At 43.5% G+C, this 13,790-nt stretch overlaps 1 protein-coding gene across 1 annotated transcript in view; it reads right to left on the bottom strand.

Moving 5' to 3' along the window:
• LOC145405784 (roundabout homolog 2-like) overlaps positions 1–13,790 on the bottom strand; it is a 288,900-nt gene that overhangs the window by 24,775 nt on the left and 250,335 nt on the right. The window contains exons 12-13 of the mRNA XM_080277020.1: positions 8,480–8,595; positions 1,553–1,901 (exon numbers count right to left, since the gene is read on the bottom strand). Of these exons, the coding sequence (XP_080133146.1) occupies positions 1,553–1,901; positions 8,480–8,595 (465 nt within the window). The remainder of the gene's footprint in view (positions 1–1,552; positions 1,902–8,479; positions 8,596–13,790) is intronic.

The following is a 13,790-nucleotide window of genomic DNA, read 5'->3' as shown; positions in this document are numbered from 1 at the left end:
TAAAAGCACCCCGTTCCACTTAATTCCGGAGAGTGGTAATAAATCATAGAAAACACAGGGAAACAAAGTAGGGAAAAGAAATTACAAATATCTAAAAATTGAAAAAAATGAATTACCAACCAAAAGGCCCCATAACTCCCTCAATGCTATTTTTTCCCCCCAGTTGATCATAAATAACAGAGAACAATAATTTCCATCTATGTGTCCCTCCCACCCCTTCAATTTTATGCATATATGTGGCCAGTCGCCATTAATATCACTGCAGTCTTTACATATATATATTTATTCTGACAACTCCAAAAAATGTATATCTATAAATGAAAAAATCCCCCTCTCTCAATACATCACCTGCTTGGGAAATATGCAAATGGCTTTATATTGATATGAAATAAAGACTCCGTGTTGGACTATCGGAAATTCACTTTTTTTTTTTTTTTCGATTTTGTATTTTTATTTTTTATTTTTTGAGAGGGTAAAAGGGCCCCGCTGGATTTTTCGTTTTTCTGTTTTTTCTCTCTTTTTTTATTATTATTTTTTTCGGGGATGACTCGGTGTCATTTTTGGGCTTAATTTTTCGGCTGAATTGCTTGCCTTTGTATTTTCATGGATTGCTCTCTCTCTCTCTACTGATTCTATTCTCACATTTTTCTCTTTTCAGAACATTACTTTCCTGTCTGTCTGTCTGTTTCTCTCTCTAACACAATTGCAATGGTCTAGTTATTAGCCCACTCGACCCCACCTGCCCAGCCATCGCAGAATATTACACCGATGATTTTCAGACCTCCATAGTGTACTTCCCGATATCACTCAGGATAATACTGTTTGGGAGTTTGTAATATTGGAATTATGATTATGGGTATCGTGGCTGTTACTGGGATTACTGGTGTTGTCAAGGGTACTGGTGATGATGATGATGATGAGGAGGATGGTAATAATGACGATGAGGAGGAGGAGGAGGAGGATGGTAATGATGATGATGATGATGATGATGATGATGAGGAGGAGGAGGAGGAGAATGATGATAATTATGATGATGATGATGTTAATGATGATAATAATGATGTTTTGGTTATTCATGCGTCCTACACCCTACACAAACTTGACAACCCGTCTCCCGAGGCTCAGCAGTTTTTCTACGCAGTTCTGATATTTACACTACTCTGTCCTGACCTGGGAACGAACTTGGGTCCTTCTAGACAGCAGCCAATATCTCTTAGCACCTGACCACCGTGTATTTATAAGGAAAATGTAAGTGCAATTTAGGCAAGAGAGTTCGCAGTCCTTACAGTGGAAACTCCTAATATAGAGAAAAAATAGTCAAAACCGATATTTAGGTACGTAGGATGTAGGTAGACGAGAAAGCTGGTAAATAAGTTAGAAGCGTAACTATATGGTAGACTTATTTACCATTCGGCTTTTGGAGCTCGGAGTCTTTACACTGGAAAATCGAAATGTCTAGTAAAATAACTCACAACCTATAAGAAAGTAGGAAGATAAGTAGGATGATCAGTAAATTGGTAAGCAAAATAAGTAAATAGGCAGATCTACTCACCATTCAGACTCGGCAGCTCGGAGTCTTTACGGTGGAACCTCCTGATGTAAAGCAATACCACGAACACTGTCAGCAGGAAAAACATAGCTCCTCCCACCAGCACGATAAACCACGCCTCCCGCACCACACCCTCGGACCCGGCGTGCTTATTGGCCAGCGGATTTAGCAGCGCCGGGTCTGTCTGAAGCCTGATTGGTTGAGACGAAGGCCCCTCCCCCATCCTGGACAGCGCTGAGAGGCTAACCGAGTACACGTGCCCTGGTGTGAGGGGTGACAGCTGATAGGCGAAGGTGCTGGCGTTCAGGGACTTGTTTACGAAAGTTGAGCTGTCGTTGACCAGGGTGAGGAGCTGCAGGTAGAAGAGAGAGTTACATTTAATGGCTGTCAACTGCATATGAATCACTAAGAGCGAAAATTTTTAATCATGAAGGGAGACAGCTGATGGGCAAAGATAAGACGTTCATGGACTTGATTGGGAAGGTAGAGCTCCTGCTGACTAAAGTGAGCAGCTGTGAAGGAAGGAAGATAATTAGTGTTTATAAAGTACATTAGGGCAGTATGGCAGAGAAAATTAGGGACATCTGAAAGAAAAAGAAACTGATAGGTGAAACTGTCACTTGTTTAGGAAAGTTGAGCTGCAGAGGGAGAAAAAAAAATTAATCCTTATCAACTACAAACTGCTTATATTGATCCTTGTCAAGTACACGAGAATCCTTAAGACTGATATACGTGTAGGTGCACGAGATGAGAGATTTACTGAGGAAGGTTGAGGTCCCACTGACAAGGGAGACCAACTGTGGGAGAAGATGAGGTAGAAGAAGAGGAAAAGAGGAACATGAAGAGTGAAAGGAAAATGAAGAGGAAAAAGAAGAAGGGACACTTGTTGCTGTTGTTGTTATTATTACTGTTGTTATTCTTTCTGTGTTCTAATTTTGCCCCAAAATACGATACACAATTGTACTCTATGATGTATTAAAGAAAAATATAAGAAAATCAGAGGACAAACACGAAAAGGATGTAAAAAAACAGGGAAAAAATATGGACAGGATCTGAAAACAATGAGGGAATAAGTGAAGAAAATTACCGAGACACAAGATGGCAACATGAATAGAAAATGAGAACATGAATAGAAAATGAGGACAAAAACAAGATAATGAGAGGGGGGATTATAGAAAAAGGAAGAAAAGAAGGAGGAAAAAACACATTACAAAGGCTACAGTGACGGTCATACAAACCCTTCAGCAGGAGCGATTTTTCTAACTGAATAAAATCGTCTGAAAATTATAATGAGAATCCCTTTCACCGCTAGGCTTTATCTCGACAGAAAAGAATCGTCTGTCTTTAGCATATTTAAAATTCCTAGTTATAAGGAGCAAGGAAAGAGTTAATACAGGGTTTTTGAAGACTCAGTTTCTTGTACATATATATATTTTTTATCTTAATGTACTTGTGTCGGGCAAAAAAATAGAAGAATGAACGAAAAAAGAAAAACTGCCAAAGAAAATGCAAGAAAATAAAAACGAACAGCTAAAAAAAAAACATGAATGAGGTAAAAAGGACAAAACTAAACACAGCAAAGGAGCAAAAGGCAAAGAATAAGAAAAAATAAATAAATAAAAAACTAACTCCCCAAAAAGGAAATCGCCAAAAAGAGACAACGCAAAAAAAAAAAAAGGATAATGGAAACTTGGAAAAAAAAGGAACTAAAAAAGAGATTATAAAAAAAGAACTCAAAAAAACAGGGAAACTGAAAAAAAAAGACAAAAACGTGTGAAAAAAAAAACGATAATTTTTATAAGCACACAAACACCTGAATAAAACTGACATGGGCAAAAAATATGCAAAAAATTAAATAAATAAATAAAAAGGAGGACGATGGGGTCTCTCGAAAAAGCATCACAGAAAAACAAGCAATAAAGAGAATGCGGGAAAAACACGCAATAAGTAAGCAAGGAAGGAAAAAAATTAGATGCCTGGGAATTAGTGTTTAGGTGAAGCGAGAAAATAGTAGGAGAAATTATGGTAAATGAGAGAGAGAGAGAGAGAGAGAGAGAGAGAGAGAGAGAGAGAGAGAGAGAGCAGGGGGAGTGGGATAAAACATAATTAAAGAGAAAATAAAAAGAGGTGTTAATGAGGAGAAAATGAAAGAGAGAAAGTAGAGGTACTTATACAGTAGTTTTCGACACTCTCTCTCTCTCTCTCTCTCTCTCTCTCAACCATATCGATGTAAATATATGCAGGATAGTTTGGAATCCATATATCAGTCTGTCACTTCATCTATCCAACTGTCTATTAATCTCTCTCTCTCTCTCTCTCTCTCTCTCTCTCTCTCTCTCAAAGTCTTCCTCTTCCTCCCTCTTTGTCCCTCCCTATCCTCGTCTCCCTACTTCTCTCCCTCTCTCCTCCCTTCTCCCTCCTTCGTTCTCTCTCTCCCTCCTCCTTCATTGCCTCTCCCTGTCTCTCCTCGCCTCCATCATTGTCTCTCCCTGTCTCATCCTCGGTCTCTCTCTCCGCCTTCTCATCACCACAGGCAGTGCAGTCATCCTCGCCCCCATCTCACGCCCCTGTGCCTGCAGCCTAGCGAAGTCCTCCTACCCCTGCTGATCCCATGCTTGTGTGTGTGTGTGTGTGTGTGTGTGTGTGTGTGTGTGTGAGAGAGAGAGAGAGAGAGAGAGAGAGAGAGAGAGAGAGGGGGGGGGGAGAACAGAGATAGATAGACGAAAATACACAGACAGACAGATAGGCAGTTTTTGATGCACAGCCACAGATACAGAATACATAGATATAAACTAATAATGAATAAAGTCAAAACACAGAAATCAGTACTTACACAAAACGATAAATAACACTAAAAAAAAAAAAATGATAATTTTACAAAGGTTTTACGAATGTAGCAGAGAACCGGAAGACACAGAAAAAGAAGAGAAAAGGGGGAGGAACATAATTTGGGGAAAGAAAATATAAGAGAAATAAAGAAATAAGAAGATGGAGAAGGGGAAGAAAAGTTAATCTAAACAGAAATATAAAGGAAAACCTGAAAAAAAATAAATTAAAGTGAGAGCATAGAAAATGGGAGGAAACCAAAAAACAAAAATGAATTTTAAAAAAATGATAATGAAGAGAGGGGATTGGGGGGAATGTAGAAGTATGTGGAGAGAAAAAATACAAAAAAGATTAAGGAAAGTAGACAAAAATTGAAAAAAGGAGGGAATTATGAAGAAAAAAAAAAAAGAAAATGTGGAAGAGAAGAGTGGATGGGAGGGGGAACTAATGTAAACAGAAAGATGACACCAAAGACGATCACTGATAATGAGCTTTTGCCATTACCGCAGAGGGGGAGAGAGAGGGCGTGTCCTGGAGGGGGGAAAGAGAGAGAGAGAGAGAGAGAGAGAGAGAGAGAGAGAGAGAATCGTCCGGCGGTAACAGCAACACATTCGTCTGTTCAAAATTATGCTGGCCAAGTCTAGCGTAGGAGCCAAAGGGTTGAGTGAGGTACATTTTAAAGAGAATAGGATACCAGGCACTTGTTGTCCTCTCTCTCTCTCTCTCCCTTCCTAATTATCATCATCACTTTCAATTCTCCCTCTACATATTCCCCTTCCACCAAACCAGTTTCCCTTCTTCTCTTCCTTCCTCCTTCTTCCCTCCCTCTCTCCCCTCCATATCTCTCCTACTCTTCCTCTCTTCCATCTTCCTCCTCCTCCTCTCTTTCATCTTCCTCTTCCTCTTCCTGCAGCAGTGGGACGAAATATTTGCCTTGGAACAAATGGCCTCCAGTCATCTTGAAATAAGAGTCTAGGATCCATTTATATCAGGTCCTCTCTCTCTCCCTCTCTCTCTCTCTCTCTCTCTCTCTCTCTCTCTCTCTCTCTCTCCATCTATCTTTCCTCCTCTCCCTTCCTCCCCCCCCTCCCTCCCTCTCTTTTCTTTTACGCCCCTGCCTCTCTCACTCTCTCACTCTCTTTAATCATGAGAGGACATTTCACCTGCCCTCATTAATGGGTGGAGAGCGAGAGACAGACAATGGGAAGAGGGAGAGAGAGATGAGAGAGGAGGGGAGAAAGGGAGGAAAGGGGAGAGAGAGAGAGAGAGAGAGAGAGAGAGAGAGAGAGAGATTCTGAATTCATTTTCCCCAATTTAACTTATCCTTCTATCTAATTCTTGCCTCACACTGCATCCTGTGAGTATGGCTTATGAGAGAGAGGAACTGCTGGTATTTCTCTCTCTCTCTCTCTCTCTCTCTCTCTCTCACTTTAGATCCTTTTGTTTCAACCTTTTTGTCCCTTGCCGCTTAAACCCAACATCCACCTCGCTCTCTCTCTCTCTCTCTCTCTCTCTCTCTCTCTCTCTCTCTCTCTCTCTCTTTCAGTCCCATGAATTAATTACCTAGACAAGCCCAGAGCAATAAAAAAAAAAATAATCTACCATAACAAGCAGAATAAAGTAAAGACATTTATCTATCATGCGAAGTAGATAAATACGCTTCAGGTTATTCTAGGGGAAACTCTGGGCTAGAACACGCTCTCTCAAAAAGGGTCTAGATCTCAACCGTAATGGAGATGCAGTTAATGATGTCTTAATGGGTGAAAAAAAAGTGACAAATTTCCTCCATAAGGTCAACATTAATTACTAAATCATTTGCGGTTGAGATGTGGACCCTTTTTTTAACATATATTACTTATCATTGACGTAAGAGAAGCCTGCTATTTTCTCTGAGTACTTTACAGGGGGGGTTGCTAGCGTGCGGTTGACGGGTCCGCTCGGCCACACCGAATAGGGTTGCCCAAGTGGAAACATAACTCTAATGCTTACAAATAAATCATGTAATGTTTTCTTTATTATTTTTCAAGAAGAATTATATTATTATCGGTAAAAATAATAATAAAATTGAAGTAACACTGTATTCGTAACACTGCAAACTCACAATTATTTTTGAGCTGAATTTATAACACGGATTAAATTTGAGGCGTGGAAATATGAGTCACCCTTAAATATGACAAAATTCCACTGTGCTATCATAACATTATAACTCCCGGTTCATAACAATAACAGGAGAACAAAAGAACGAAAAAAACAGACCCTCATATCGGTGTAAAATATGTAAGGGAGGATTAACATGGGCAAAATGACAAGGAAGATGTATGATTTTTGCCAGGCTAAAAGGTGAAGGGGAAATTAAAGGGAGGGAGGGAGGAAGGGAGATAGGAAGGGAGGGAGGGAGGAGAGAGAGAGAGAGGAAGGGGGGAGGGAGGAGAGGGAGGCAGGGAGGGACACAGTTGGAAGAAGAGGGAGGGAAGGAAGATGTGAAGGGCTGGAGAGGGAGAGAGGGAGGAAAGGGAGACATGGCAGGGGGAGAGGAAGGAAGGGAGGGAGGGAGAGAAGGGGAAGGAAAGGAAAACTAAGGAAAGGGTGGAGGAAGAGGGAGGAGAATGAGGAAGGGAGGAAGGAAACGAGAAGGGGGAGGAGGAGAGAGGTAGGCAAGGGAGACACGAAGAGAGGGAGAGAGAGAGATCAAGGGAGGAAGACGATGCCGGCAAAAGAATGTTAAAGAAAATATTGAAGGAGAGAGAGAGAGAGAGAGAGAGAGAGAGAGAGAGAGAGAGAGAGAGAGAGAGAGAGAGAGAGAGAAGGTGGGAGGGAGCAATCTCAGTAATGCATTGTGTGGACAGAAGCGGAGATGAGAGAGAGAGAGAGAGAGAGAGAGAGAGAGAGGAAGATGGGGGAGAAAAGATGAAGGGAAGAAGAGAAAGAAGAAAAGGGAGAGAGTGAGAGAGAGAAGAAACGAAGAAGGGGAGGTGGAAGAAAAAGAGGAAACAGAAAACAAGGAAAGAATTCAAGGAGGAAGGAGAGAAAAAGGACGAGGTGGAGGAAAGTGAGAGAGAGAGAGAGAGAGAGAGAGAGAGAGAGAGAGAGAGAGAGAGATTTTTCAGACTCCATATTCAGTGAAGGAGAGACGAGCGATTAAACCAGTGAGCCAGACAGATTTTTACTCTCTCTCTCTCTCTCTCTCTCAAAATCACACACACATTTCAAGTTACAAGACAACAAAATTAACCCAATTCACCCAAGCACCCCAATTTGAACAAGTACCCATTAGCTCCCCAATTACGTCTCTTAACTCTTCAATTACAGCGAAGTCCTTTATATAATCTAGTAGTCCTAATAGACCCACGTAGCCCTAAGTAGCCCCTAGTAAGTAGTCCAGTACCGAAGCAGTCCTAATGTAGCCGTAGTCTCTCTTCACCTGATATCCTGTAATGACGTCGTGGTGTTTCATTCCGTGGGGGTCGCCAGGTGACGGAGAGAACGGACAGGTAAAGAATAATAGCCCTAGGCAGCCTTCAGTGGCCTCAGTAGTCCTTATTTCTAGTAGTCCCCAAAGTTCCTGATCTTTATATATAGCCCTAGTAGACTAATAGCCGTAATATTTTAAAATCCCCAAGTTCTAATCTTCCCAACTAGCTCCATTTTATTACTAGCCTGAAAAACAGTAGCCTTAAATGATACCCTTAATAGCCATAGCAAACCCATAGTCTACTAGATACAAGTAGCCTCACGGAACTCAATAGCCCCTTAATAGTCAGTCCACGTACTCCAAGTGTCTATGGGTCTTTCAGCTTCACTTGGCCCAGATTTTCGTCCACTTGCGGCTTGTTTCACGTAGCTCAGTGACAGAAGAGGCGATAGTGCGGCTCTTTATCATATCCACAACACTTCTTCGTGACTAGCATCATTTTCCATCATTAATCTATTGTTACAACTCAGCATTCAAGATGGGAAGATGGTTATTTTAGGCCAAGTCAGAGTCAAAGGAGTGTAGTAGCCCCATAAATTTAGTAGTCCCAGGTAACTAGTAGTCCATTAATCTAGTAGCCCCAGGTAACTAGTAGCCCGATTAGTAGTCTCAGGTAGCCCAATTAGCCTCACCTGGTAGCCCGTGATGACGCCGTGCTGCAGTGCTGGTTGTGGGGGGCGCCAGGTGACAGAAGCGGCGGTGAGGTTGACCAGGTGAACGGCCACGTCTTGAGGGGGACCGGCAGGGGCTGAGGGGAGAGAGAGAGGCACAGTTAGGCAGGAGTAAGCATAGGCAGAGATTTAGGCAGATCTTGGCACGGAGGGATAGGCAGAAGAAGGGGCAAAGGGTACAGAAGGATAGGCAAAGGCAAAGGAATAGACAGGGGTTAGGCAGGGGGTGGCACAGAGGGTAAGGCAGGGTGTAAGGTAGAGAGAGCAGGAGGAGATGGCAAGAGAGACAGAGAGACTGACAGATAAAAAAAATCATCTTCATCTCTAACGGCAAAATGTTAAGAATAAGACATTCAAATATAACAATCTTTCCCACCCTCCACACCCTTCCAAAGTCAGCCGTACTAGAAAAAAAACAAAAAAAACATGATCACCAGCCGCTGGAAACCTGAAAAGTCCTAAAAAAAAGATTAATATGAAAACTGAAATGTATTGTGCTGGTGTGTATGACGCAAATACTGCCAAAAAATATATATCTAATATTACTAGGAGTGTACTATGATCAACATTTGCACATCTAGTCTTTCAGTAATTTTATGTTTAGCTGGAGAGAGAGAGAGAGAGAGAGAGAGAGAGAGAGAGAGAGAGAGAGAGAGAGAGAGAGAGAGAGAGAGATGAATGTAAGTGCAAAGAGAATGAGGGGAAGGGAAGAGAGGAGGAAGGCGGAAGGAGAGAGCAAATATGATAATGCTTGAGAAAGAAAGGGGTAGGGTGAAATGAGAGAGAGAGAGAGAGAGAGAGAGAGAGAGAGAGAGAGAGAGAGAGAGAGTAATGAGAAGGGTCTGAGCATTATAGCTTTGGGAAGGGAAGGAAGGAATTAATACAGAGAATAAAGGATGAGAGAGAGAGAGAGAGAGAGAGAGAGAGAGAGAGAGAGAGAGAGAGAGAGAGAGAGAGAGAGATGGTCAAAAATAGAGAGAACTAGAAAGAAAAGAATCACGAAACAGAAGAGAAGTGAGACAGAATAAACAGAAGCCGCAGAAATAAGAAACAGAGTGAGAGAGAAAAGACAGACAGCAGAGGAATCAGAGAGAGGGAAAGAAAGAGAGAGAGAGAGAAGGTGATGATGCGAGGTTAATGGAGGCTAAAGATGATGAAAATGGGACGAAGGAAAGATGAGAGGAAGGGGAGAGAAAGAGGGGGAGGAAAACGAGAGGGGGAGATGAGAGAATGATGAGAAGGGGGCGAGGAGGACTACGGTAGATAAGAAGACGAAGGAGAGGGAGAGGAAGAGAGGAGGAGGACGAGAGAAGGAGAATATACGAGGAAGAGGGAATAAAGAATAACAAAATAACAGAGTAAAAATAAAGGATAATTGAGTATGCACAGTAAAGAGATAAACAATAAAAGCAAGAATCTATTACAAACAATTAGTGAAGTATTTATTAAACATGCAATTAGTAATGAATAAACACTTAACAGGACAAAAAAATATTATAATCCTAACAATATCAATTTTATATTATTACTACTACTACTACAACTACTAATATGATAATAATGATAATAATAATAACGATAGTAATAATAATAATGATAATAATAATAATAATAATAATAATAATAATAATATCGTGTTTAGGTAGCAAGGAATAATAACAAAAGGCGTCCTAGTGCTCAAGGGGTTAAATTTAGTGTCCCTTCCTCTCTCTCTCTCTCTCTCTCTTATTTACTCTCCCTCTCCCTTCCCTTCTTCCTCCCTTCTCCTGTGTTTGGTCAGCAATTCCCCCTTTCTCTCATGCTTGTTATCATCCTTTTCCTCAATTCCCTGTTTCTCTTCCTGTTTCATTCCTCCATTCATTCTTTTACTCAGCTGCCTCCCGTTTATCCTTCATTCTCCCTTCCATCCTTCTTTCTTCCTTCCTTCCTTCTCTTTTCCTCCTTTCCTTTTGGCTTTCCTTCCTTCATTCCTCTACTCTTCCTTACTTTTTCCCTCTCTTCATTTTCCTTTCTTCTTCCTCCCATTTATTCCCTTTTTCTCCTTTCTTTAATTTCTCCTTTGGTTTTCTTTCCTGTTTTCCCTGTAATTTTCTGTAGTTTCTTTCTCTTTTTTCGTATCTTCTAGGTGTCTGTGTTTATTTCTATCCCTCCTTTCATTCTCTCTCTATCTCTCTCTCTCCCTCCCTCCCTCTCTCTCTCTCTCTCTCTCTTCCGCATCCATTCCCGGCTTTGTCAATTACCTGAATATTCTGTGCTACTCACCTCTCTCTCTCTCTCTCTCCACTTTCTAGTCTTCTCCTCTCAGTAGTTCTCTTTTTCCTCTCCACTCTTCCCTTTACCTCCCCTTTTTCCCCCTCCTCCTCCTCCCCGTCCACCACCTCCTCCTCCTCCTCCTTCTTCTTCTTCCTCTCCTCCTCCTCCTCCTCTCAAGCCACTCAAACCCACTATAACATTACTCTCCCAACCCCCCTCCTCTCTCTCTCATCTTCTTAACCTCCTCTTCCTCTTCTTCCTTTTATTCCTTTTATTCCTTTCTTACAGGCAAACATACGCTCTTCCTCTCCCTCCCTCTCTCTCTCTCTCTCTCTCTCTCTCTCTCTCATCTTCGTAAATCTCTTCCTCTTGCTTTTCCTCAGACGTCCTCCCTTCCTCCTCCCTCCTCCTTTTCCTCTCACTCACACTGTCTCCACTTTTTTCCTTCCTCAATCTTTTTCTTCTCCTTTTCCTCCTCCCCCTCTCTCTTCCTTCTTTCATCACCCTCTTCCTAATCCTCCCATTCTCTCCTCTCTTCCCCTTCTTCTTCTTCCCTTCTCCTCCCTCACATTTCTCTCCCTCTCCCCTCTCCTCCACCTCCTCTCACACTACTCCACTCACTCCAACCCACTCAGCCGCTACAGTCACGTTCTCTTTTTCTTCTTTCCTCCTCCTCTTCCTCTCCCTCACGTTTCTCTCCCTCTCCTCTCTCTGCCTCCATCCTCCTTCTCCTCCTCCTCCTCTCACCCCACTCAGCCCACTCCAGCCCCACTCAGCCACACACCGAGTCACTTCTCCTAAGCGCCCTCTCTCCGTGTAAACATATTCCGGAGTTTAAGTGATCCGCCTGAGAGAGAGAGAGAGAGAGAGAGAGAGAGAGAGAGATACAGACCACACAGACCTTAAGATCCCTACAAGGCAATTCGACCTTAACCTTTTCACTACGATGACCAGTTATATTTTTTTACTAACAATTTTCTTTTTCTAAATTGGAGTGGTTTCTTTACTGAACCATTTATTAATAGGGTGTGTTTCCCGTCTGCCAATGTTCCCTTATGGCCACCTGTAGTCGAACTGGAGGGTTGATTTGACTAGTAACCAAGGAGACTCACTCGTATCTCACCACTCAGACGTCATCGAAATGCAGGCAAAAACCAGGACTAGTGTTTGTGGTAGTTGTCCTGTTCCGTCAGATGTAAGCCAAGTGAGGTGAGGTGAGGTGAGGTGAGGTGAGGTGAGGTGAGGTGAGGTGAGGTGAGGTGAGGTGGGGTGAGGTGAGGTGGTGAGGTGAGGTGAGGTGAGGTGAAGTGAGGTGAGGTGAGGTGAGGCGAGGTTGCGGAGGCGGTGTGGTCAGCCTGCCTCGGGGGTACATGGCCAGGCACTCCGGACTAAGAAGCAGGGGGAGGCAGGGAGAGGCAGGGGAGGGACAAGGTGAGGCAGGGACGAGACAGGGCGAGGCGGATAGTAAGATGGAGGATGAAAGTATGAGGCAAGGAAGGCAGAGACAGGGTGAGGCAGAGGGAAAGCAGAGGGAAGGAGGCAGAACGGCAGGGAGAGGCAGGGGTAGGCAAGGAGGAACAGAGGAAGGCAAGGGAGGCTGGAAGTAGAGATGGGAGAGGCAGAGGCAGGGAGGCAGGGAAGGGGAGATTGGAGAAGGGAGAAGGACGAAGGGGGAGAGAGGCAAGGGAGGTAGGGAGGGGCAGGGAGGGGGAAGGAAGGCAGGCTTAAGAAGGGAACAGGTTTCAAGGATGAGATCTGGGGAGGAAGGTGGAGGGGAGGGGAAAGGATAGGAAGAGAGAGGGGAAAAAAGGAGGGAAGAGGGGCAATGGGAAAGATGGAGGGAGGAGAGAGGGAACAGACAGAGAGGAGAGGGGAAGAGAGAAAGAAGGGGAGGAAAAGGAATGAAAGAAAGGGAGGGGAGAATTGAGAAGGAGAAGTAGAAAAGGGGGAGGATAGTTATAAAAGAGCTGAGAGGGAGGAGAGGGAAGGAGAGGGAAAAGGGAGGAAAGGAGAGATGAAGGGAAGGGAGAGAAAAGAAAGGAAAGAGAGAGAGAGAGGAGGGGAGGAGTGAGAAAAGAGTGAACAGACTGAAAGGAGAGGGAGAAGAGAGAGAAGAGGGGAGATAGCCAAGAGGGCAGGTATGAGAGAAGGATGAGAGGAGAGGGGAGGGAAGAGGAGGGGAAAGAGGAGAGGAGGAGATGGAGATGGGAAAGGGGAAAGAGAGAGGGAGTTTGAGATGGGAAAGGGAAGAGGGGAGAGGAGGGGAGGGGAGGGGAGGGGAGGGGAGAACCGGAGGCTGTAGAGGTAATGGGAACAGTGGGATTAATTGGGGAGGTTGAAGTAGATGGATAGAAAGAGAGATAGACAGATAGATTGATGGATATAAATAGACAGACTGATTGAGAGGCAGATAAAGATAGGCAGGCATGAGACAGATATGTAGACAGAGAGATATGGAGAGACAGATCGAGATAGAGAGACATACAGATAAAGAAAGACAGATAAATAATTGAAAACAGACTGATAAAAATAACATACCTACCTATTTATTTTAGGACATATCAAAGCGAAGAGGAATAAGACACACGTAAGAGATTTTTCAGGAAGAGGAAGTGATATGTAAGAGAGAGGGCAGGAAGGAAGGGTAAGTAAGGGAGAGGAAAGGGAGGAGAGGAGAGAGGAGGGCAAGAGAGGGGAAAGGAGAGGAGAGGAAGGGGGACAGGAGGAAAAGGAAGAGGATGGGTTAAAAGGGGAGAGGAGAGAAAAGGAGAGGAGAGGAGAGGAGGGGAGAGGAGTGGAGAGGAAAAGTGAGAGGAAAGGGAGGATGAGAAAGAGGAGAGAGACCAGGAAGAAAGAGAAAATGAGAGGGAAAGTGAGGAGAGAGGAGGGGAAGGGCGATGTGGGGAGGGGAGAGGCGACGAGGGGATAAGATGGAATTCATGGGACGATCCAGAGCCAGAGGGGAGAAATCAGGAGGGGAGAGGCATATCTGAGGGGAGGGGAGAGAGGGAGAGGGGAG

The sequence above is a fragment of the Coenobita brevimanus genome, chromosome 68, assembly GCF_032717465.1.
Source record: "Coenobita brevimanus isolate Jiangsu-jjx chromosome 68, ASM3271746v2, whole genome shotgun sequence".
NCBI classification, from domain to species: domain Eukaryota; kingdom Metazoa; phylum Arthropoda; class Malacostraca; order Decapoda; family Coenobitidae; genus Coenobita; species Coenobita brevimanus.
This window is presented reverse-complemented; position numbering and strand designations above follow the sequence as displayed.